Genomic DNA, 25,836 nt, shown 5'->3' with positions numbered 1-25,836 from the left:
CGTGCCAAATGTTGGTGCAGTGAGCACATACTGACAGATGCATAACCCTATCTATAAACTGCACATCTGCCAAAAAGGAAGCAAAGATCTGATAGAGTGGACAGAGAGAACTTATGAAGCCTTCTGCTGGATCCCTTATCTTGATTAAAATTCGTATGCAAATTACAAAAATGTATCTTGATGTTTGCAATTTGTTTGATCCCCTTCCAGACTATAGTCTTAAAAAATGACATTGCATTGTAAATGACATGCACGGAATTTCAAGCTAAAACCTGCAAGAGAAAAGAAGAGGTTCATAATATAGTTTCTTAGAGAAACATGAGTGCAGATGTTATGGCTTTGGAGGATTTGTAATGACTACTACAAATCAGTGGAAAGCCCACAGCTTTGAATCTGTAATCATAAATTAACACATCAGGCTGAATGCCAGAAATGTGGAACATTGCAATTCTAACTCCAGCACACTGAAAATAACTCTTCAATAACTCATTTATGTGGTGGCTTCCCCTCCATTCCCCATCACGGGAGGCATTACCCACAATATCCTCTAATTACTCTCACCCCTGAGTTGTATCAGCTTGGTATAACAACTGCTGAACCAATCAAAAGCAACTCCTTTAGAACCAGCACCATCACTTAACGTATTCCACAGCACAGTTCTGCAACACTCTGTACACACTTAATGCTACCGGTTATTTGAGATCCGCTAGCCCTCATTACGCCCTAGATTAAAATATTGGGCCTGATGCAGCATCCACATCTAACAGCACATTGCAGATACAACTTCTCCTTCCACAATGTCTTACAGACACTTCCCCATTTCCCAAATCTACCCACCCTCAAGCCTTCCTCCTGTAATGTCTGGGCTATACCAGACCACATATATTAACATATTTACTGTGCGTGCGTGTGTGTCTGTGTGTGCATATAAATGTACATATGTAGATGCATATGCCTATGTGAGCACACATGCATGCACACACTCTCACAGACACACACACACACACACACACACACACACACACACACACACGCTTATATGTGGGGGACAGCACAGTGGGGCAATGTTCAGTGTTGCTGCATCCCCACCCCACCCGTGTTTGGTTCCCTATTACAGTTTTCTGTGTAAAGACTGCATGACCTCACTGTGTCCCTATGAGGTTTTGTTTTGTGTTCTGCTTTCCTCCTTCATCCCAAAGGTTGAGTTGGTGCTCCTTCAAACTGTCTGGAGTTGTGTATGCTCAGTGTGAGTGTGTGTGTGTGTGTGTGTGTGTGTGTGTGTGTGTGTGTGTGTGTGTGTGTGTGTGTGTGTGTGTGTGTGTGTGTGTGTGCGTGTGTGTGTGCGTGTGCGTGCACGCGTGTGTGTGTGTGTGTGTGTGTGTGTGTGTGTGTGTGTGTGTGTGTGTGTGCGTCTGTCTCTGTATTCTGCAATGGCTTGGTGCTGGTCAGCAACATCTTCTCTGCCTTACACCCACTGACTGCTGGGATGGGCCCTGCCTCCTCTACAACCCTGCAATGAATTAACTGTTTAATCTGAGAATGAATGAATATAAGACAGAGGGAGAAGGACAAAAGGAGTAAGAGAAAGAGAGAGAAAAAGTAGAGGACGAGGACTGGAGTAGAACTCAGTGGCTTTGCATACAGTATTGCTGTTTTTATTTTCTACTTTCTTTTTTGCTAACAACATAAGATCCACTAAATACAACTCTTTTATCTCCAAGAGCAACAAGGAGCATTTGTTCTGCAAGAGTGACTTGTTCAATAGCTACACTGTATGTAACTGAGGGCTATGTGCAAACCCATGTCAGCAAGATAGAACTGACAGCTTATTATTCATTGCAATAGGCCATGCCAGCAGTTGCTTTACAGCTTTATGCGGTCACTACTGCATGTGTTTCTGTATATTTATGAGCAGAAACTATATGAATGCAATGTACTATGAATGCAATGTACTGTAAGTCCTGATGAAGGGTCTGGCAAACGCAGGCTAAGGTTTCAGTTTTTAGTAATATGTAGGCCTTCCCAGTTAAAAAAAAAAAAAAACTGTTTTCAAATTTCTCAACATTTTAATTGAACAAGCGATTCAACCTCTTTCTCCCTCTTGTCTCTTTAATGTCCATGTCATGTTGTGATCAGCTTGCCATATCCTGGAATGCTGTGATGGATTAGCACAAAACGTTATCAGTACAATTGGTCAAGCTTTTGAACTGAGATTCAAGCAGTACCTGCACAGCCCACCAAAATTGGTCACACCACTGGACAGGTAGGAAGGATTTATTTTGATATTAACACTTATATTCTTTTATTTCTTAAAAATGACCATAACAGAGACAGAAACTTATTGCTTTACTTTCCAAGGGAATTCTAGGCAAAGCAACTAAAATGAATAGTATGCAGAGTGCAGCAGAAAAAGTAACAGGAAGAAAGCCTGCTTAGGTAATAGCATCTAACCAGTACTCAGTGTAATGTAACACAATGAAAATGCAGTAAATCAGGTGTACAGGTCCAACAGAAAGAGAGAATGACATACGCATATAAAACATTATCAACACGCAGTAGCATTTCTCAGTACATAAAAACCCTCTGTTTTCCACCACTTTTTTAGACTTTAGGCTGTAGATGTATTTTTTCATTGGGAAAATGGTGCTCACTACATCTCAAATGTCATATATTCTGAGGAGTGTTTGCACATTTTCACCCACAGCAGAGCCCTGTATTACACAGTGAAAAGATCAATAAAAGTATACATTTAAAAGGAGTTCATAGTGCACTGTAGTTTACAAGCATTAAAGTAATTGCTGTACTTGCTTTAAATATAGCTTGCAGATCTATTTTCATGTCTGATTATGTGTTAGACATTTTGCCTACTTGTTACACAGTTTATCACACATTTTGGTCAATAAAGGTTAAGAAATGTTTGCATCAGAGATTGTGCCGCTACAGTTTATTATCATTTATATAAATGTAACATGGCCTATGTCATACATGATAGTTTAATAAAGATGTTTCTCGTTTAAAAAAAGTAAATAAATGTTAAGAGATATGGGACTGAACACTTTTAAATACTTGTACACGCGTGTGTGTGTGTGTGTGTGTGTGTGTGTGTGTGTGTGTGTGTGTGTGTTTCTCTGAGAGATACCTCAATGGGACAAAGCCAAAAATAATGGGAGTGGCAAAGGCCCAAAATCAGTCACAGATTTTTAATACTGATCTTATAAATTTAAGAAGTTGATAGAATAATAGGTTTTACATTAGCATATATTTTCTGGAAGACAGGAAGTCCGAAACTCAAACATATGTCATTATTTGACTTCTATCTTCAATGATTTGCAAGAAAACAATAGATTTTATAAGGAACAGACCAAAACGGTACGGCAAAAATCTGGACATTCTGCAAGTGAGTATGTGTGCGAGTATGAGTGTTTACATATATATATATATATATATATATATATATATATATATATATACACACACACACATGTACACACACATGTACACACACACACACACACACACACACACACACACACACACACACACAGTGTTCCATTCATTTATTCAAATCTGTTGTTGAACGTAAGATTTCCAGCAGTATGTTGAACTGCCTTTGGGCGGCCGCGATGTTGCAGTGGTTAGCGTTGCCACCTCACAGCAAGAGGTTCTCCAGTTTGATCCTCGGCTGGGGTGCCTTCTGTACGGAGTCTGCATGTCCTCCCTGTGGTCACGTGGGTTTCCTCCGGGTGCTCCAGTTTCCTCCCACATCCCAAATACATGCTGTAAGTGGATTGGATATTCTAAATTGGCCCTAGGAGTTAGTGTATGCATGTGTGTGCCTTCTGTGGAAGGTTGGGAGCCGGGCTGGCAACTCAACACTGTAAAAAGCTCCACTGCCAATCATGAGCAGACAGGTGATCTGCTGTGGTGACCCCTAACTGGGAAAAGCTGAAAGAAGAAGATGTCGAACTGTCTTTATTCCAAAGCTGCTTCATTGGTGGTCAGACTGGGTTTGCTTGATTGCTGCTTTAATTGTATTTTTTGTCTAGTGCACATATGTGATTGCACTTAGCAGTGTAAGTAAACGGGCAGCTTTCTTTCATTTACACTTCTAAATTGCTAAATGGAGATTTAGGGTCAGAGAGCAGGAGGAAAGTTTTAGAGTAAAAGAGAGATTGGGGAATTTACATTTAGGGGTTACAGGAGAGTTTTAGTGTTAGACAGTAATTCTGGAATTCAGGTTTAGGGAACAAGAAGGGAGTGTTTGGGTTTGGGGCAATGAAGGAAAGTACGGTTGTGTAAGTACGCTTACCGTAATGGTAGATGTTCAGATAGACAACTGTTGCAGTAGCCAAAGCTATATGAAGCATACCCTGTCAATGACTGGACAACTGGCCAGCTTCGAAAGCTTTAGGTAACCTTCCATGTTTTAATTACTGTACACCTCAGGAGAGTGGTATAAAGGCAGTGTTTAGGGCATCAAACTCTCAGAGCTTTCTTGCCTCAGAGCAGGAGAGACTAGATCCCTGACAACTAGGTATGTAGTAGGAGAAAAGGAAATGAAAATAGCCACACCCTGGCATAAAAAAGAAAAAAAGGAGGAGGTTGGAAGGAGGGTGTTCCTTCTCTAACAGTTATATATTCAGACCTCTCCTGTTATGGTAAGTTTACTATGTTTATCATTAGATCACTATTGCAGTAGCCTAACCTATATGGCATGAATACCAGAGCTTAGAATGAAAGGTGGGAGAAAAAAGTTTCAGATCCCAGAATCTGTGCTCAACCTAGATAAATATAGTTTGTAGTGTCTGGTAAAGGTGTGCAGAGATGACCAAGTTGCCGTCTCTAGTATATTTCTAGGGTCTGACCCTTTCCAAAAAGCCACAGAAGCAGCCAAAGCCCTAGCAGAGTGAGCCCTGATTGTGTCTGAAAGAGTGTTATGGTGAGAAAAACAAAAAGCAATGACATGAGACAACCATTTAGAAAGTGCCTGTTTTGACACTCATTATCCCTTTTTCTTACATTTATAGGAAATAAACAGCCAATTAGAATTCCTGCAGAATGTTTGCCCTATCAGTGTAGTATGTGAGTTGCCTCTGAACATCCAGAGTGTGTAGAATTCATTATTTCCTATTTTGCTCTGGATAGAAAAACAGAGTTTAATAGCCTGACTAATGGAAATTCTGAAACCGCTTTAGGCATAAAGGAAAGATTTGTTATGAAAGTTATCTAATCTTTGTGAAGGATAACAGAGGTGATTTAGAAGGTTTGGGTGAAATCTGGTATCCCACCTGTGAACCAGAAGGTCACAGGACTAACAAGAAACAGAGTACAAACAATTAGTCCAGATAAAATCACTTTAGTTAGCAGATCTAGGATACACTGTCTCTCTGATACCCTCCCTGTGAGAGGAATAAAGACACTTGTTGAAGTTTCAGTTAGTTTGTTCAGTTAAGTAGGTGGATGAGTGTTCATGTTCTAATACTGCCCACACAAACACTATAGAACTAGAGGTATCTGAGCTTCAAAAGTATTCTGGTTCTTGATTTGGCACCAGCTAGAAAACATTTTCCACTTAGCTAAATTTGATTTTCTGGTTGCAGGTTTCTTAACCTTCTTTAGTATTAGGTATACACCCTCAGAAAATAATTCTATCATTAAGGCAGTGAATTGAAGAAACTGATGGTCAGGGTATATCAAACATATGTGAATAAATACATCCTGTGAGGAAGCTTGTGGTAATTGTCGTTGGCCATTTTAAGAAGAAGGGAGTACTACTGTTGCCTGGGTCAAAAGGAGTTACTGGTATCATCTTTGGAGAGTCTTTCTGAATCTTTAGAAGAACCATGGTTATCACAGACAATGGTGGAAAAGCAGACAGTAAGAGCCATATACATGGGAATGAAAAGGCTTTTGTCTTCCTAGGCCTTTATGCAAGGAGTCCTGAAGCAGAAATGTGTATTGTGAATGGATGCATATAGATTTACTTGTCATTCCACACATCAAGATGGATTCCTGGAATACACCTGGGCGCAACTTCCATTCATGGGGATCTGTACTGGTTCTGCTCAGCTTGTCTGCTATAATGTTCTGCCCTTACAAGTAGACCGGAGGGTCAGATTCTGCTGAGCTGCTAATTCTAGACTACCAGAGCTACTGAGCGAATATCCAGGTACTCAAAACTGCAATTGTGGGGGGGGGGTGCCTCCCACACCCCCGCTAAATATATATTCCAACTCCGAGATCGCACTACAGTGCAAATATTCCCATCCTCACTGTACCGCGATCTCACAATTGTGCTTTCGAGTTCCACAATATTCGCTCATGTGAGCATTCGCTAAGATGAACTTTCATTCATCTAATATAGACCCGTATTAATGCAGTCAATACATTGTCATTTTTGTCTTTTAACTTGTCCTGCTTGTTCTACAGACCCTGAAATTTCATCCCTTTGGATACAGCTCCCCAGGCAAAGTCAAAGGTATTTTTGGTTATAGACTGAGCAGGAGCTGGAAGGAAAAAAAAAAGGAACCTGGAATGAAAGACAACTGATTCACCCACCACAGTAACACCCTTTTTACAGACTCCAGTAGTTGGGCCCAAGCTGCTTTGAATTTGAATTTTCCTCAAGGCAAGTCTGGCCAAAGGAATCATGCAACTGTAAAAACCTTGAAACCTGGAATCCTGAGATATTCCCTGGTGGAATATATATATATATATATATATATATATATATATATATATATATATATATATATATATATATATATATATATATATATATATATATGTATATACATGTGGTTCCCCTTCATATGATCGAAGTTCTCTAAACTCGAAAGTCATAAACTCGAAACTACAATCTTGAATTTAGAGAAACTCGAAAAAATGAAATGGAGAAAAAAAAACACCTTTCAAATGTTTTCGCAGGCCCACACCCCCCTACTTAAATATACCTACTCTGAGATCGCACTATAGTGAAGGAAAGGGAAATCTCCCATTCCACGCTATACGCATAAGCGCAAAACGGAAGATTTTCCATTCCTCCGCTATAGTGCGGTCACGGAACATTCACATTTAAACTGCTAGGGTACAGGGGGACCTGGCCCCCTGCAATAAGGTAAGTTAACTTTTTATTTTTCTAAACCTCAGGCTCCCATTCACAATTCGGAAGTTCGAGATTCTGGTCTCGAGATTATGTATTTCGAGCTTCCATCCATTTGATCTTGTGAAGGGGAACTATATATATATATATATATATATATATATATATATATATATATGGCTCAACTGAATGAACAGGGGATTCCTCAAGATTATGCAATCTCAGAGTTATTATATATAATTAAGCAGGGGGTGAGGGGTGCAGTGGGGCTTGCCCCCTGCAAAAACAGTGTTTTATTATTATTTTTTATGGTACGTTTGCATTCACTGAGATTATTTTTTGATGTTTTAGAGTGTCAGTGTTGTAAAGTAGATCCATATAAATCAATCTATATCTATTTATATATCTATAGGTGAAAACGTTTTCTTTAGAGCACGGCCTGCACTGTTGAACCATCTATCAAATTATATGAAGTGCATTAGTATAGTAGAAGCATTAAGTACTACCCATTTGAGGAAGCCAAATGCTCATGCTTTCATGATACTGATTAAGGACCAGAACCTAATATCCCATGTAGCTAATAACATCATATACCTTTGTAGTTTAATAACATTGTATATAACTAAACTCAAACTCATTTTTTTAAATAAATTTTCCTAATGAATATATTTCCTTTTTTTGAGTACAGTGTTTTGTAGCATGATAATGCTTATGTTTGTTTTGAAACTGATATGTAATTTGCATTTAATGTATTATCATAGCTAATCCTTATAACATTGTACCTGGGTCATTGCTGAAAAGGGTCATCTGACTAGCCTACCTACCCAGTCAACAAAGTGAAATATATAATGACTGTCTCTATCAACTTAAGCTTCCAAATCGGTTTGCATTTTTTATTTCCTTGATAACATTTTTTTTGGGTCCTGTGGCCCTAGCAACAGCCTACAGAGGTCACAGTAGTTAATTTAGCTATCTGAAGTATCTGTACTTACTTTGTTATAAACACATCCTATATTTCCATAATGAGCAACTTATAAATAAGCCTACTAAAATTAGTACTAGTTTTACAGTGGTTACCACCTCACTCTTTATTAATTGGAGAAGAGGGAAAGTAGATATAAGGTAGAGGAGGAAGAGTTGAGTATAGGAACAGCGGCGGAGAAGGAAGGGATTTGGGCATTGGAAGGGTGCATTTATGCAATGCTTCTGTATCTAGCACTGATTGTATACATGTAATTACTTGTGCATACCTCTCAACTGTCCAAATTCTGCCTCATTTTATTGGTTTGTTCCTCATAAAATTTGTGGTTTTCTGGCTAATCACTGAGGATTGAAGTCACTAAATAATGACATAACTGAGTTTCAGACTTCATATCCTTCAGAAAATGCATGCTAACACAAAATCCTGTTATTCTAACAACTTTCTAAGTTTATAAGAGTGATACTTGGTGTCCCTGATTTTTTACCTTTGTCCCCCCATTATTTTAGAGTTATCCAGATTTCTTGTCCTAAGAGGTTGACAGGTAGGTACTTGAGTTATGGGTCTTTAATGGTTGATAGCTACCCCGACCATCTAATAAATGCTGTTTTCTAGCTAATTAAATAAATCGTTTATTCACATCTCAGATTATATTACTGAACAATCTTTCTTTGCTGCATCTCATTCTGATTCGAAAGTATTAATCCTTTGTGCTTAAAGCTTTAAATAATTCATTTTCATCTGTATTACAAAGGTGGCGACTCCATATTTTAAACTTCTGCTCTGTTCCTTTGGATCTATGAATCTGTATTGTCTCCAAGGAACAGTACTGCACAACAGCTGCTTTGTCCCAGAGTCATAGCTGCAAGGAGACTTAGGGTTAGCCATCACTTATCAGCTAGCTAAACATATAAATAAATTCCTAAATTGTATGACTCAGCCATGGCTACCTTCCTACTAACACAATGAGCCCATTCTATGACCTCACTTCTGCACCAACATCCTGCATCTAGACCTGAAACCAATAATATGACAACTCACATGACCGCAATGTCTTTACAATGTTTTGAGATTCAGCAGTGAATTGCTGATGTGTTGTGATATGATTTCTTTTGGGTTCATTTAGCATTTTTCTTCCGATAAAAGTTGCAGGTTCTGTAAATGAGTCAAGGAGGTTACTTGATCCCACCTTATTCATTTTCAGGTTTAGAATTTGCCACATTCATGACGTATCATTCCAGACAAATATCTCCACAACTTTACTGTACATGTGGCAAAATAAAAAAGAAAGTAACAAGGGTTATCAAGCAGATATGAAATCAAGTAGGAAGCACGTCAAAAATTCAGCTTACGTTCGTCTTTATCCTTTCTTCAGCTAAAAATGTGAACTCCTGTATAGGGAGGTGAAGATAAAGCATGACTTAATAAATCAGTATAAACTAGAGCAAAACTCGCACAAAAAGTATTTTGTAAATGGATCTAAAAAATAGGCAAACAAAAATATAATGTTTTTGCAGCAGCCAAGCCACCCTGCACCTCCATGTGGGTAGGGGGTGCACCTCACAAACCCCTCAAACGTATTTATTCTAACTCCAAAGTGAGACCACCTCAGACAAAAGGGTTAAAATAAAGATCACCTAACCTCAAGGAAGCATAATCTGCAAATTATAATAAGAAAGTTCATTACCCAAATATTTTGATGCAATCTGTTTTTATGAGAGTTGTTTAAAAAGTCTGCTTCATACAGTGACTGTTTGATTCTGATGAAGCCAGTGAGACCTGCAGAGCTACAGATGCATGAAACCATCATAGCACCACTTTGTATTGTTGTTTGCTGTTGCACTATCACAACATGGGCAGACCAGCACGTATTTAGACGGCAAATAAGCATGATATAGATAACTGGATCTACCTTCTTCTTCTTCTTTCGGCTTTTCCCGGTTAGGGGTCACCACAGCGGATCACCTGTCTGCTCATGGAGTTTTACGGTGTCGAGTTGCCAGCCCGGCGCCCAACCTTCCACTGAAGGCACACACTCATAACTGGGTCTACTTAATATTTACTAAATAAGCTACAGGCCCTTCTTAGCTAATGATCTATATACCTCTGTTTGTCATAAGGATGACCTTATGCATCCTCCTTCATTTTTGAACTCATTCACTGTTTTGGACCCTATAATCTCTTAGGTTCATAGGTATGTACTAGGCTAATCACCACAAGGGCCTTTTTAAGCCTAGCCATGCATCCCAAATGTATCCAACAAGTTTGGTGCCATACAGGTTACTTTTAGGTGCATGTGTAAGCTAGGCACATGTGGTCAAACTTTTACAATTTACCTCTATCCATTAGAGACACAAGTGACAAACCAGTGGTGAATTTCTGATTTTCTCATCCACTGGTCCAGTTTATGGTTGAACAGCGTCAGGAAAGATCTCTGCTTCATGTACATGGGAAGCCTGTTCCAGAGAACGGATATTCTAGAAGACACATACCTGTCCCTCCAACATGTCCTAGTTATGTCACAAGCAAGGTTTAAGTGCTTGGATCAGGTAGCTCTGGTGCTATTTGTTTTGCAGACATGCAACAGGTCCATCATAGTGGGGTCCTGGAATGCCTTGTATGACAGACATAAATCACCCATCAATAGTCTGTAGGAGACAGAGAATAGGTGTAGTGTTTTGAGGCAATCTGCACAGCACATGTTGTTAACACCCTGTTTTCCTTTTGTGAGGAATCTCTGTGAACGCACCAGTTGTTGCATGTGCCTGGTCAGGTACATTGTGAAGGGGGAGCTTTGTACTCAATAATGGATCTGATGGGGGCTGAGTACAGTAGATCTATGACTTTCTTTGACCTAGATGTCATACCATTGCATATAAGTTGAGCAACATAGGATCATTTCCTTATTACCGTAGACACATGTTGGTTGAAAGCCAGGTTACTTTTCACATATATCCCTGACTGCTGTGTCTACTCTGAGCAGGTGTGTTATCAATGAGGTAGTTTCCTGGAGTGACACACTTCCCAAAGGGTACTATTATGCATTTCCTGGCACTGAGTTATAAGCAGTCTCAATGGCACCAGTTATTTGCCAGTATTAGGCCTTTCTGGAGGATATTAATGTCTTGGCAAGATTCTGTGACAGCTACCAGTCTGCAATAATCTGCAAACTTGGTCAGCTAGAGGATCTTAATGTTAGCCTTGGCTTCCAAGAAGTAGGTGCCAAAAAAAGAGAGGACCCTGTAGTGAGCCCTAAGGGACTCCATTAGTGATTAGCCTCTTTGTGGAGGTGGGTTCCCCTATCCTAACTTCTTGTGACCTATCAGTGAGCCAAGCAGCTTATTCATCAGGGGACATATGGATTTATGCCTAACTGTATAAGTTTATCTACAATACCAGAGTGAGGTATTGTATGAAACACCTTAGTCAAGTCATAGTAGGCAGTGTGCACTGTTTTGCCTTTGTCCACTAACCAGGCATGCACTGCCTTTGACAAAACTGAATGGGGTAGGATCCAGTGTCTGTAGGCTTCCTATGTCATTATTTGTCAGATCAATGATAATCATTTCCTTGACCTTGCATTTAAGACTAGTCAGATTAATGTGATTTACTCTGTACCTGCTTTTTGCTCTACATCCCAGTGATTCTCCCTTCTTCGCTGCCTTCCCAAACTGTTTATGTGCCTTTAGGTCATGTGATATGCATACCACCATGTTCCTTTTTCCCTTTTATATGTATTACTATTGTACCACTCCCATCCCTCCAGCTGTGTATGGCTTTCTTGATACGTTATTACATTTTGGCAATGAATTTTGTCAAGTAAAGGTACATGTAAGTTAAAGCAGTCATCTAGTTTGCTATATCTCTTTTCATCTTTTCTACACATTCTTTTGTATCAATTCTATTGCGCAGTTTTATTATAATCAGCATTTTTTTTCTTTTGGACATTCTGTAGTGTTACTTACAAAAACCATGAGGAGGACTAACTACATTACTGAGACTTATAGTACTTCATTTTAACAATATGTTCATAAGGGTGAACTCCTTTAAATAAAACTCTCCATATCCTATCATCTTCCCAGTGTTTTAATCATGCTGCCACCACAGACCCTCTCCAAACCTGTGCTATTTGTTCACTAAGCTTTTATATTCATTCCATTAGGAGGCCAGTGCCTTATCAATTAGGCTACTGGGGTCTGACAAAAAGCAGTACTTGTATCAAGATAATATCACTACAGATGGGAATCAAACCCACAATTCCTGGCTTAGGTTGGTCTTGTTAAAACTTAACCAAGGCACATCCACTGCCCCTTTATGCGCTAATGCCCTGGGTACCTAGGCAAAAGGACACTATTACATTTATACTATATTACCATGAATATAATAAAGATAACCAAACATGTTTACAACAGTAAAGAACAGATTTTTTAGACAAGTTGCATCTGAACACTTCTTTTGTTTCTCTTTTGAGTAATATAACAGAGACAGAATCTGGAAGAACTAGACCTTGTACTATATCAGAAGACATACATTTTAGCATAGCTTCTAATAATATGGTTTGTTCTATTACTAGATATGCATCTTAAAGTGGAAGGGCTGAAATATTTTACAACAATACTGGGACATTTTATTTTCCAGTAAAGTTGTAGTTAACAGATTGGGTGAAATGCTACAGTTCACATATAGGAGTGCAAGCAGTATTAAAAGACTGTTGAATAAACACTAGGGTATTTAGGATGATATGTTCTCTCAAGTAAAAGAACATGTAAATGTTTTAATAATTTTTTATGAGTATATATTAACTGCACAAATGTATGTCTCTGTTTAGATCTGTGTAAAATATTATTTAAAGGTAGGCAAAGTGAGCAGTAGTTGTTGTCATATACTTAGTTTTATCTGGTAGCAATATTTTTATGAAGGAAAGACGGAGCAACCTTTAAGTGTACATAGTGCAGAAGATGTATATAATACAAAACATTGCATTAGCTATATATATAATTTGGCCTGTGAAATGGGAGAATATTACAGAAACTGGAACAATGTAATAGGAAACACAAGTATGGTATGAAGTATACGCAAGAAAGGAAGTGGCCTTTCAGTTAATAGCCACTAGAGGTCATCAATTTAAAGACCTAATCCAGGGAATAGTATAAAACATCAATGCATACCTAAGTCTAAAAGGAAGCTTTAGTATGATTTGAAGTTTCTTTTTTTAGGTTCATAGGTAGGTACTAGGCTATCTGCCCGAGGGCATGTATAAGCCTAGCCAGAGTGTGTCGGCTTTCGCCGCCCCATTGATTAATTAACTGAGCCTCTGTCAAGAAGAGCCAATGAAGGGATCTCAGGGGTGTGTTTTCTGTTACCTATCCACTCGTCAAGGCTTCTCTTCAAGAGTGTTAGTGAGGGACTCTGCCTAATGTAGTTAGGAATTTTGTTCCAAAGCATGGGGAGTCTCTGTGACAGGAATCTATCCCTCCAGCATGTTCTATTTATTGTTGTGGCATGCTTTAGCTCATTACAGTGCATGGCTCGCAGTGACTTGGATTTCTTTTGGTGGAGCATGTCCATCAATTCTGAGTTGGTCATGGCTTTGTAAATCAGGCAGAGATCACCTCTGATTAAGCAATATGTCACTGAGTACAGCGGGAGTTTTTTCAGTCGGGCTGCATAGGACATATGTTTGAGGCCAATAATCCTCTTGGTGAGGTGCTTTTGTGGTCTTTCCAGCTGTTGGAAGTGTCTTGTGAGGTACATCCCAAATGGGGCATTGTACTCTATGATAGGTCTGATGAGTGACGAGTAGAGGGGCACTATAACCTCTTTATTTCTACATGTGAACCCCTTAGTAATTAGATGGGCCACATAGAAGGATTTCCTAACTACTTTGGCAATATGATTGTCAAAGGAGAGATTACTATCTACATGGGTCTCCAGATCTCTTACTACCTCTTCTGTATTAAGGGGGCTGCTGCCTATGTGGTAATTCATGGGTGTTTTGTTTTTCCCAAACAGGATGACTATGCATTTTTTTGGCATTTAGCTTGAGGCCATGACTTTGACACCAGGTGTCTGTCTCAGTAAGGCCTTTTTGAAGGATGTCCGTGTCAGCTGGAGAGTCAGTTATGGCTCCCAGTTTGCAGTCATCGGTGAACTTGGTTAGCTATAGTCCTCCTGTGTTTGCCTGTACTTCTAAGAAATATATGCAGAACAGTAGGGGTCCCAGAACCGAGCCTTGTGGGACACCACTTGGACCTGGAGCCCGCTATTCTTACCGTGCGAGTTCTGTCTGTAAGCCAGTTGGCAACCCATCATGTGATGTAGGGATTTATGTTCAGGTTGGTGAGTTTTTCTATAATACCCGAGTGAGGAATGGTGTCGAACGCCTTGGCGAGATCAAGGTAGGCTGTGTGAACCACCTTTCCCTCGTCTGTGGCCTTGGTGACTGTCTTGAAGAAGTCAACCAAGTTTAGTAGGCATGATCTGTCCTTAACAAAGCCAAACTGGTCCGGGTCATATGTTTGGAGGTTCCCAATGTCTTTGTTAATGAGTTCCATGATGATGCCCTCCATAGCCTTGCAGACCAGGCTTATGGGGTGATAGTTACCAGGGTCAGTTGTGGCTCCTCATTTGTGGAGCAGAATAACTATTACTGTGTGCCATTCTATGGGCATGTAGCCTGTGGAGAGGCTGAGGTTGAACACCATGTTTAGGTGGGGGGTTAGTTTGTTCTGTAGTTCGTGCAAGACGCAGCCTGGGACACCATCTGGCCCCATTGATGCTGTATTTTTGGCTTTTTAAAGGGCTGTTTTAACCTGTGATTTCCGGGACACTACACTTTTCCGGTATTGTTGTGGGCCCTTTTGAAGGTGAGAGGGAGGTGAAGTTTGCACTGAATTTATCTGCCAGGATGTTGGCAATATCAGTAGGTTCAGTATATTTTGTGCTGTTTTGCACTAGCTCAGAGCATATCTGCGAGTTGCCACTTAGATTCTTGACATAGCTAAAGAAGGCATTGTGGTTATCTTTCGAATCCTTGGCTATTTTTCTTTCGAAGTTAGCCTTGGATGATTTTATGAGGGACCTTAGTTTCTTACTGATACTGATCAGGGATGTCTTTCCTTCTTGGGATTTGCTTTTTTTCTGAACTAGTTTCCTCCTTTTATTGTATAACCTGTTTATGGCAGGGGTCCACCAGACTGGTTTCCTTTTCTTAGGGGAGTGAGTCTTGGTTTTGCTAGGGATGGCACAATCCATGCATCCTTGTAGGTACTCATAGAGTGCAATTGTAAAGGATTCTGCATCTTGGGCAGTGTTATCCTTTAGTGTGGGGGCTGTGAAACTTACCACCTCTACCTTAAGTAAGGTGAAGTTTGCTTTAGAAAAGTTTTATACTGTGGTTTCCTTGGTTGGGGGTGGTGGTGGGGTGTGGACATCCAGGGTGATTAGTTTATGGTCTGATCTAACCAGTGACGGGTTGACCTCCGGTACAGAACACCTGTCGCCCATGTTGGTGATGACCAGGTCCAATATGTTGTGGCCTCTGGTAGGGGAGTTTACCAGCTGATCCAGGGCATGGAAACAAATTTTGGATGTAAACTCGAGGAATGTAAATAACTATTCCTGAATGTTTCTTTCCTAAATATTCTGAATATTCCTTCATAGAGGGTATGATGAAATTTTTTGAGAGATGACGCTAAGAAAGTATGGGAGAAGAGGGATAATTTTAATATCAGAGAAAAATTGAAAAATTGTCCAAGGGAATCAAGAACTAACAAAAGCCATAGGAGACAAACCTAGGTTTGTATATAGAAAAGATTACAATTTGAAGGCCTTGTTTGAAAAGGTAGAGACACTAGAATCTTGGTAATTCCTTTTAGTAGTAAACCAAATGGTATGTACAAATGTCAGGATTGCAACACGTGCAGATATATTTCAGAAGGACCATATGTAGAGTTTCCACATCTCCCCTACACCATTGGGGTGCCAGGTGTATTTAATTGTAAGACACAAGGAGCAGTTTATGCGGCTATATGCAACAAATGCCAACATTTTTATGTTGGCATGACCACCAGGCACCTTAACACCAGAATTAGGTAACATGTATATAGTACAGAAAAGCGTGACAACAAAAATGCTTTATATAAGCATAGTCAAGACTGTTGTGGCTTCAGCAAGTTTTTATTTACAGTTTTAGAAAAAGGTAGAACAGATTTGAGAGGGGGTGATTTTAAAAATTTTTTAGAACTGAGAGAAACTAGATGGTAAATCCGCTTAAGGGCAGACCAGAAACCTGGGTTAAATGATGCAATTAAATGTTTTTTAAAGTATCGTAGAATATATGTTAAAAAGAAGGGGGACTTAGAGTAGTAACCTTTTAGTGGATATTTGTTACACCTTTTAGAAAAAGGTAGAACAGATTTGAGAGGGGGTGATTTTAAAAATTTTTTAAAACTGAGAGAAACTAGATGGTAAATCCGCTTAAGAGCAGACCAGAAACCTGGGTTAAATGATGCAATTAAATGTTTTTTAAAGTATCGTAGAATATATGTTAAAAAGAAGGGGGACTTAGAGTAGTAACCTTTTAGTGGATATTTGTTACACCTCCCCTTTTTACAAACACATTTCTTTTAAATGGTATGTGTTTTTGTAACAATGTATTTACTTTTTAAGTATATATGTGATTCAACAGATGTATTTACAAATGAGTTCAAGTGAATTTTATATGTTAATTAATTAATGAGGCAAATTGTTTAATTAACTGTGATATATAAGTAGAAATGTCTTAGTTTGTTTTATTTCTGATGAAGTCTTTGACAAAAGTGGCGATTAAAGGATTTATATGCTAAAAGCTATGATTTATTCCTTGTTCCTGGACTGTGGTTTTACTTTTTTTAATTTTATATCCAACAAAACCAGAAAGAGACATTACAGTGTTGTGGAACATTCTGAGACAGTTTCAAGTCTTTTCAGGATACAACATTAATAAAGCTAAAACAAAGGCAATAGTGGTAAATTATGTACCCACATATGAATTGGTTCAGCAATATCCATATTTATGGGGACATGATAAAATGAAGTATTTAGGAGTATGGATTAAAAATTATTCTGGTGTGGCAGCTAAGAATATGTGGGAAGAGACTAAACAAAAGATAATACAAAAATGAGAAAATGGAAGCTCTGTTATATGAATATGAATGGTAAGATACAAGCAGCTAAAATGTTTTTAGTCTCATTAGTCTTATACACAGGTCAGGCTTATTTTTACCAACAAGAGAAGTTGTGGATAGCAATTAATAAAGAGCTAAATGACTTTCTCTGGGAGGGGAAGACAGCAACAGTCAACTGGGGTAAGCTGATTCTTCCAGTAGAACAGGGCAGATTTGATTTACCCAATTTGAAGGGGGTATTTCAGAGGTACACAGTTAAGGATCCTATAGATGGCATAAGCAGAAAATTATAATTTAAAGAATAAAGGGATGATGATGAAACAAGGGGGACGCTCAAGAAACAATGAGAGACTGGGATTTTGGATGCAGGCCTTTAAAGAGAATAACAATAATCGTACAGAATATTACATTTATAAAGTAGCAGAAAGTATCCTACGAACTAAGCCAACAAGGGAATGGAGAAAGCAGATTCTGCAGATAGGGCTAATTGCAATTAGGGGTATGGAAATAGGCAAGAGGGGGTTGGAATTTATGGGCGAGAACTGGCAAAGGAACCAAGGTATTGGGAGCAAATAACTAGAGAAGGAAAGATGACAGAATAAGAAGACACCAAGGATTTATTTGGATTACGGGTTAGAGATTGCCTTTCTTATCAAGGATTGCTAGAGTATAGGCAAAGAGAAAGAAATAGGGGGTTCTAAATGAAAGACCAGCGCTGGTACACTTTTATGTAGCATCTAGAACAGGAGCTGCCATTAAAAAAGAAATAATTAGTACAGCATATAAAATATTGCATGATAAATATAAGATTCAATCAGAGGAGGTTAGAAAGGATTGGGAAGAGAGACTGGATAAGTAATTCACAAAGAAACAATGGGAGGATATATGTATGTTTCGCAAATATGCAACAAAATCTAGAAGATTTAGGATTTTTGCTTGCAAATGTTTACATAGATATTTTTATACCACAAGGAGACTCCAGTGAATTTTTCCTCAGGTAGACAGCAAATGATGGAGGTGTGACAAGGAAAAATAGATAATTGGGAACATATTTTCTGGGATTGCAGTGAGTTGGTGGACTTTAAGGATTCCCTGTGGGATGCGCTGTCAGATGTTCTGGATGGGCAGATTGGTGTGACAAGGGAAATGATTTTTCTGAGCTATAATTCAGAATCAAAATTGCCTAAATATGTTAAGGCCTTGCTGTATCTAATAATGGTGGCTGCCAAAAAAAGCAATTACTAGAAAATGGAAATCAAAATCTAAACCAACTTTACTAGAAGTAGTGAATATAGTAACAGATAAAACAACTGAAGTTGAAATCTTTAAAAAAGGATAGGAGCAAACTACATCGGAAAAAATGGGAATTGTGGGAACAATATATACAGGGGAGGAATGAGGTTTAAAAGAAGGCAGGACTTAAGTGAGCTTTAGAATGTTTAACTGAAAATGATTGGGTAGATTATAAGTGATGTATAATGTTTGCAACTGGGAGTGTGTCAGTATGGTTTGTTATGTAAAATACTTGCAACTAGCATTGCGTCGGTGTGGTTTGTTTTCATTTATATAAATGTATGATTGCCTGTGTCAAAAGTGATGGTTTAATACAGATGTTTCTTGTTTCAAAAAGGGTGGGGTGGGCAGGAACTGAATCATTTATGTAATGTTGCTTAGGTTATATGGCATACAGCAGTATACGTGAAGTATGTTTGTTAATGTTCATTTGTTAATACAGTTTGATTATTTTTGGATAAATGTAAATTTGCCTGTGTCACAAGTGATAATTCAGTAAAGGTGTTTAAAAAATGATGTTTGTATTTGATTTGCACAAACCATTCTGTGTATTATGCCAGGTTGCATGTTACCTCAGTTTGCATATTCTTTTGAGTAGTGCACCCTAAATTCTCTATTTTTGATAAGCTGTATGCATGTGTAGTAACATCTTTCTAATTTGCATGTTTTGTACCGTCAGTAAACCATCCTTCTATAGTGTTTATAATTCATTTGTAAGGCACTTTTGTCCTCCAGCCTCATTTGAAAATGAACCCTGCCCAGCCATTGAAACTGCACATCACAATATAAGAATATAAACTAGCAGGGAAAGGTACTAACCAGCTAGTTTCCTTGAGTTTCCACACAGTTCTGCTTGTGTATTCTGCTTGTCTAAGCGGTTCTGAAATTTTAGTCATTAATAAAAATAATTGGTAAACATGCTACACTGTTCTGTAGTCTGACTGACAAACTGAAATCAAACCCAAACAACATGTTTTCTTTTCTGCTGCTAATAATGTTTGTCACTTCATGGAGGTTTAGGGATTATCTTAATATTTACTCTTCTGTTAAGGTGTAATGGATCTTAGGATAGGGACTCATCTCAGTGCAACACTGATAGTGTCATTTAAAAATAAAAAGCTCTGTGGTTTGACATGTGCACTCTGCTGACCTGGAATGAGAAAATAGTTCTGGGGAGCACTGCAGTACCCAGTGAATCACAATTGTGAACATCTGGGCTTGTCTTACACATACTGATTAGCAGAAACCTGTTTCAGCTGCCTCTGTAGTCACATATTAGAATTGTTCAGTTAATTATTGCTTACAAGTAGCTGGGTGACTATCATTTGTTCCATTACTCTACAGAATCACAGGAACCAAAGACTCCACCTGGGGAGATGAAGAAGACAGTGGAGAACACGATTACTATAACAGCATTCCAGGAAAAGAGCCTCCTCTTGGTGGAGTAATCGATTCAAGGTTAAGATTCGGGACACCACTAAGCCACATACATACACAGCCTCCAACAGCAAATAGCATCACACAGGTTAGTCTTCTTCATTATTGTAGCAAATACAAAAAAAATCTACCACTTAACCTAGATTTGGAAGACAGGACAAACTTTGTTACAAGCAACAGTGGACACATTTACATTCACTTGAAAAAGGCCACCTGTTTAGTGTTTAAATTTCTTGTAAACAAGTTAACAATTGAGCTTGCCTTTCAGACTTAGCTGCAGGAGTTCTGTAAGTTTATGGCACCATCTAGTGGATATTCTTAATAACACTGAAGAGTCACAAAATTTTAAGTTACATCTCCAAGTACATTGAAAGCCCTAAACTTTTAAGCAGGTACAAATCCTGACAGCATGTGATTCACACCAGTGTAGATTTTTCATAATATTTTTCAGAATCTCAAGAACTGTACCTCTCAACTGTCAAGGATTTTCACAGAATGCCCAGATTTCTTGCCTCATATTTTTGGTCTGTTCTTAAAATGTGTGACTTTCTTGCAAATCTTTGAAGATTGAAAGCACTAAATAATAACATACATTTGAATTTCAAACTTTGTATTCTTCAAAAAATGCATGCTAATGAAAATCTTATTATTCTAGCAACTTCTAAGCTTATAAGAGCAATTTTTAAGTCCGCCCCTGATTTTGGATCTTTCTCATCCCATTATTTTTGACTTTACCCAAAATTCTTGTGCTAAGAGGTTGACAGGTATGTCTTGAATACAAGATTTCCTTACTGGTTTCATAAAATTGCCCGACCGTCATTGAGGGTGCATCTCAGACTCTGTATGTGAGTTCTCTCAAAGGTGAAAGATTATGATGTACACAAATTTTAAAAAGCTGTCAAGAGCATATTTAACTGGTACAAAAGCCAACCCTGATATAGAATATCAATTTGTATATTAAAAATATTTGGTCAAATAAATACAGGTAACACTATTTCTTCTAGTATATGCAGGAGAAAAAGACAGTAAAGCTACAGTTTACAATACCCAACAGCAAATAGACGATGTCTGCATCACACGATGGAACTTCCAGTTTTCTGCAATTCTGTTATTGTCTTACAATTAAATAAAATATATAAAATTACTGTGATCATGTTGGAATACTTGGCACAATAAAATAAACAAGCTAAAAATTCAGTAAGTGGTACTGAAATTCTTGTCATATTTAAGCATTATTTTTGGCAGTTACGACTGCTACTACAAAAATGGGGAAAAGTAAGAAAGAAAAACAATTTAAGTTGGTACCAAGCTCTTACATGAAATGGTGTCAAAAGTACTGTCATGGTAACAATGTGACTTAGACTCTGCTCATGAAAATGATACCTAATGCCATCACCAAAACACTCCTCCAATATCTGCTGAAATTCTGCCTGTCATACAAAGACCAATCTTAGTCAATATTTAAATTTATGGCTCATAGTTCAAAAGTTCCAAGATTTGCAACTAACAAAACAAATCACGAAATTCAGAATACATGACAGCAAGATTTAGGAAGGTTTACATGTAATCTATTAAGAGGAGTAATATATGTTTTTTTACTGTCTGGCAGATGAAACTGATCATATTATTATAATCAGGGAGAAGGCACCAAAGTGCTGCTTCTGAAATGTTAGAAGCTCCCTCTCTATATGAGGGTTTCCACTACCGGCATTTGCAAGTCACTTCGGTAAAACAACTGAAGCAAACTCAGTGATCTTCAACTGCATAATTCAGGATGATGGATCTCAAACTGTGTGTATTAGTAGGTATCACTCTTTCCACATCTGTGGTTTCAGCACTCAAAATATCACCTACAGCACACCACAAAACCCTGCCATCCAGATATGTTGTTGTGTTAAAGAGCACCGATATCTAGGAACACTAAAACAGACACATCTCAGAATATTCATTATTTTAACAATTAAGTTGTGATTCCTGTGAATATTAGGGATCTGATTGAATATCATATCTCACTTTAAACCTCTTTTATTTGCACATGTATGTAATATAAAGTTGATCAAATGAGCCCTCAGACCCTCAAGCAAACTGTTTTCTGATGCTATTTGGAGTCATTACCCTTAGGCTATGAACTAGGTATATAACAGATCATAAAATATAATTTTTCTTCATGATCCAACACATAGTGGAGTGTATGATGCTTAGACTGACAATCCAGAAAATGTGAAAAAATACATAGAAAGCAGACCACCTTCATGCTTCTCGTCCGCCCATAACTTTAAGTATACTAACGCTAAGATCACACAATGTGGCGGGGGGAGCAAACCATCGTTCTCCACTGTTATCTGACAGCACAATGAAGTATAAACAAGCACCAGTACTCTTAAAGAGAGAACAAACACAAAAATCAGCTACCTTTGTATGGTGTCCACACACACCTTAATTTCTAAATATACTAACTCTGATACCGTATAACATCTGGAAAAAGAGCAAAAGAGCAAACCATATCCATCTGCTATCCAAGCTTAATGAATAATATTATCCAGTTCAAATAAAATGGGTATTTGATGCAACATACCTGACATATCAAGCATAAACAAAACCATGATCCATGTACTAAAGGATTACCCTATAAACTATTAATGCAGAACATGGTTTAGATAACTCAACCAGTGTCAAACTGGATAACTTGCATATCATTCAGAACTAACTACTGTATGCAAAATGACCAAAACTATTTGTTCATTTGTTTATTTTTTATTTAATTTTTGTACAGGGGACTCCTCAACCACCACAATACCGTTTACAGGCTGTGCCTCCTGCAGCTGATAATTTAGAAGTCACTCCATGTCAAGGAATGGAGGAAATTCTTAGAGTGTTTGACATTGGCTTGAGTAATTTTCTCTTTTAGAGAACCTTGTAACTTATTTACTTTGATCTTATTGACTTGTTTGACCTTACCAGGTTTGAACTCATGCTTGTAGGTTCATAGGTAAGTACTAAGCAATTGGTCTGCAGACAATTTGTCTTTAGACTCAGGGAGGACAAGACAGGATAGCACGGGAGAGAGTTTGATGCTGCCCACCTAATTATCTAGGTATACCTTTAAGGTGGCAAATCTGCTACTCTGCTTGACATGTAGTGGAAGTATGTTCCCGAGGTAAGGGATACATTGAGATATGAATCTATCACGCCTACTTGTTGTATTTATCTGTTAATGAAAGTTTAGTTCCTTTAACCAAGTATTTGATGTACCATAAGTTCTGCAAAGCAATAGAAGATCAAATAGGGTTGGATGTTTCATGGTACTAAAGGCTAGACATAAATCTCCATGGAAGAGTCTGTAAGAGTCAGTGTACAGAAAATGGGCTGCCAGTCTTTCCTGATAACTAAGATTTTTGAAACCACTAATCTTTTTAGTTATGAATCTCTGAGGTCTCTCAAGTTGTGTGATATGTTTGGATAAATATGTACAGAAAAGTGCATTATAGTCAATAATAGTCTGATAAGATATGAGTAAAGGGGAATTAAGGCCTCTTTGCATCTAGTGGAGATGCCTTTGGGAATTAGATTGGCCAGATAAAAGGCTTTCTGTACTGCTGTGGAGACTTGATGGTAAAATGATAAGGAATTATCAACAGGAGTACCCAGATCCCTTACAACAGTGTCTGACTGGAGGGGTGCATCTCCTATATGGTAAATTAAACTGTTTTGTTTACCAAAATGAATAATGTTTCTTTTTTTAAAACTTTAATTTAAATCCATTGCCCTTGTACGAATTGTTAACATGGTCTAAGCCATGTAAGAGCAATTGTGAGTCAGTTGAAGAGCAAATAAAACACCCAATGTACAGACATCTGCAAACTTAGTTAACCATAGGCCAGAAGTGCTGACCTTTAGGTCTTAGAAGTATATGCTAAATAGGAGAGGGCACAAAATGGAGCCATATGGTACATCACTGGTAACTGTTTTGTTTCAGAAGTGGCATCTGCTACTCTAACCACATGGGTTCTGTCAGAGAACCACTTAGCTATCCATCATACAATACAAGGATTTATATTCAGATTGATGTCTGTCAATAATGCTTGCATGGGGAATAGTGTCAAATGCCTTGGCTAAGCCTAGATATGCTATATGCACTGCATAACCAATGTCCACTGCTTCACTTACTTTTTCAAATAAAACCAAAACCCAAGGCGCAAGCAAACCAAAACGCAAGTAGTAGTAAATCTCAAAAGCAAAGACGGATAACACTTGAACCATGATATAAAAATCACAATCCTTTATTCCACAAGTAAGCGCTTTCACTGTTCAACAGACCACTTCATTAGACCAAACTTTTTCAAATAAATTAATGAGGTCAAAGAGGCAGGACCTTCCTTTGATGAAGCTAAATTGAACATGGTCTAGGGTTGATAGATTTTCAATATCCAGATTAATGAAATTTGAGGAAATGCGCTCTATAGTTTTACATACCAGGCTTGTGAGATGAACAGGTCTGTAGGTATCAGGATCCATGCTTGGTTTACCCTTGTAGAATGGCATTACAATAGCTACTTTCAGGCTTCAGGAATGTAACTAGTGGGAGGCTTAGATTAAAGAAGTTAAGTAGTGGTTCAGAAAGGCCATGTTTAGCACTGATAATCAGGCAATCTGGTATGTTGTCAAGGCTCATGGAGGACTGTGGAACCTGTGGGATAGCTATAACTGCGGATGGAAAACATTTTCACCAAATTTTTTCAGCTAGGATATTTGCTGTTTCCTTTGGGTCAGAGAATGTATTATTGTAGACTAGCTCCAAACACTGTTCAGTGTTAGTTCTTAACTTCCTGACATTGTTAAAGAAAGATTTGCAGTTATTTTTGGTTTTAGTGGTTATTTTAAGTTCATACTCAGTTCCGAGCTTCCTAACAGATCCCTTAAGCTCTGTTAGTTTGCTTAAGTGTTCTTTTAAGCTGGAAAGAATGAGATTTCATAAGCATTAAGCAGTTTCTTTCAGTTGTTGTATATGTTGTTAAACTTCTCATTACATCTGTCATGGATAAGAACTGCCTTATCTGCAGGACTGTTTAAGTGGGAGTAGAAGTCAGAAGCCTAAGTATCAGCTTTAGCAATGGGATCCTTCAGAGGAGGATTACAGCAGGATTTATTTAAGTGATCAAGTAACTGAAGACGGCTTGCTTTGGAGAAGTCCGTAAACTCAAGAGTATTTACAAGGAAGTACCAGCAGCTTTAAAGGAAAAGGTCACTAAGTTATGGTCTGATTTTTCAAGGCATGATGATACATATGGATCTGTTCAAGAAGTGGCCATATGTATGAGGACTGGATCAATGATACTGGGGCCCATAGTAGGATGATTAACTGTTTGTGGAAGAGAGTTAGCATTTATAATGTCAATGAAGTACTGGGCATGCCAACCATTGGCAGTGTAGGTCAGCCAGTTTACTGATAGCTAGTTTAAGTCCCCCACTAGAAAGGTCTTGGGTTTAATGAGAATTTTAGTTAATGTTAAGAGGACATAGAGTGTGTTTTGCAGCTAGTTATGAAGTGATAATTAGTCTTCTTTAGAGTGATTTGGACTTCTATGAGTTCACATGTGGTGTCCCAAGGAATCTGTCATGAGGTGATGATATCTTTCACAAATGCTGATACCCCCCCACAATTACACATGATAGGTATTATACTCAGGAATAGAGGGAGTGCTTTCATTGCTCTGAAACCATTTTGTGTAACTATACATATATGAATGTGTTTAAGTTGAAGGAAAGCCTCAAGTTTGGGAATTTTTTTAAGAATCCCGGCATTGAATAGAGCCATATTAATGTATTCCAAATTAGAAATGTGTTGAATTCAACAGCTC

At 38.2% G+C, this 25,836-nt stretch overlaps 1 protein-coding gene across 4 annotated transcripts in view; it reads left to right on the top strand.

Annotated features, from left to right (window-relative positions):
• SHC2 (SHC adaptor protein 2) overlaps positions 1–25,836 on the top strand; it is a 584,758-nt gene that overhangs the window by 433,270 nt on the left and 125,652 nt on the right. For all 4 annotated transcript variants that reach the window (XM_044053899.1, XM_044053898.1, XM_044053897.1 and 1 more), the window contains 2 exons: positions 2,137–2,263; positions 19,886–20,066. In XM_044053899.1, the coding sequence (XP_043909834.1) occupies positions 2,137–2,263; positions 19,886–20,066 (308 nt within the window). The remainder of the gene's footprint in view (positions 1–2,136; positions 2,264–19,885; positions 20,067–25,836) is intronic.

This window comes from Protopterus annectens, chromosome 13.part0 (genome assembly GCF_019279795.1).
Source record: "Protopterus annectens isolate FY-2018-M chromosome 13.part0, PAN1.0, whole genome shotgun sequence".
In the NCBI taxonomy this organism is placed as follows: domain Eukaryota; kingdom Metazoa; phylum Chordata; order Ceratodontiformes; family Protopteridae; genus Protopterus; species Protopterus annectens.
The sequence above is the reverse complement of the archived record's forward strand: the minus strand, read 5'-3'. Positions and strand labels throughout refer to the sequence as shown.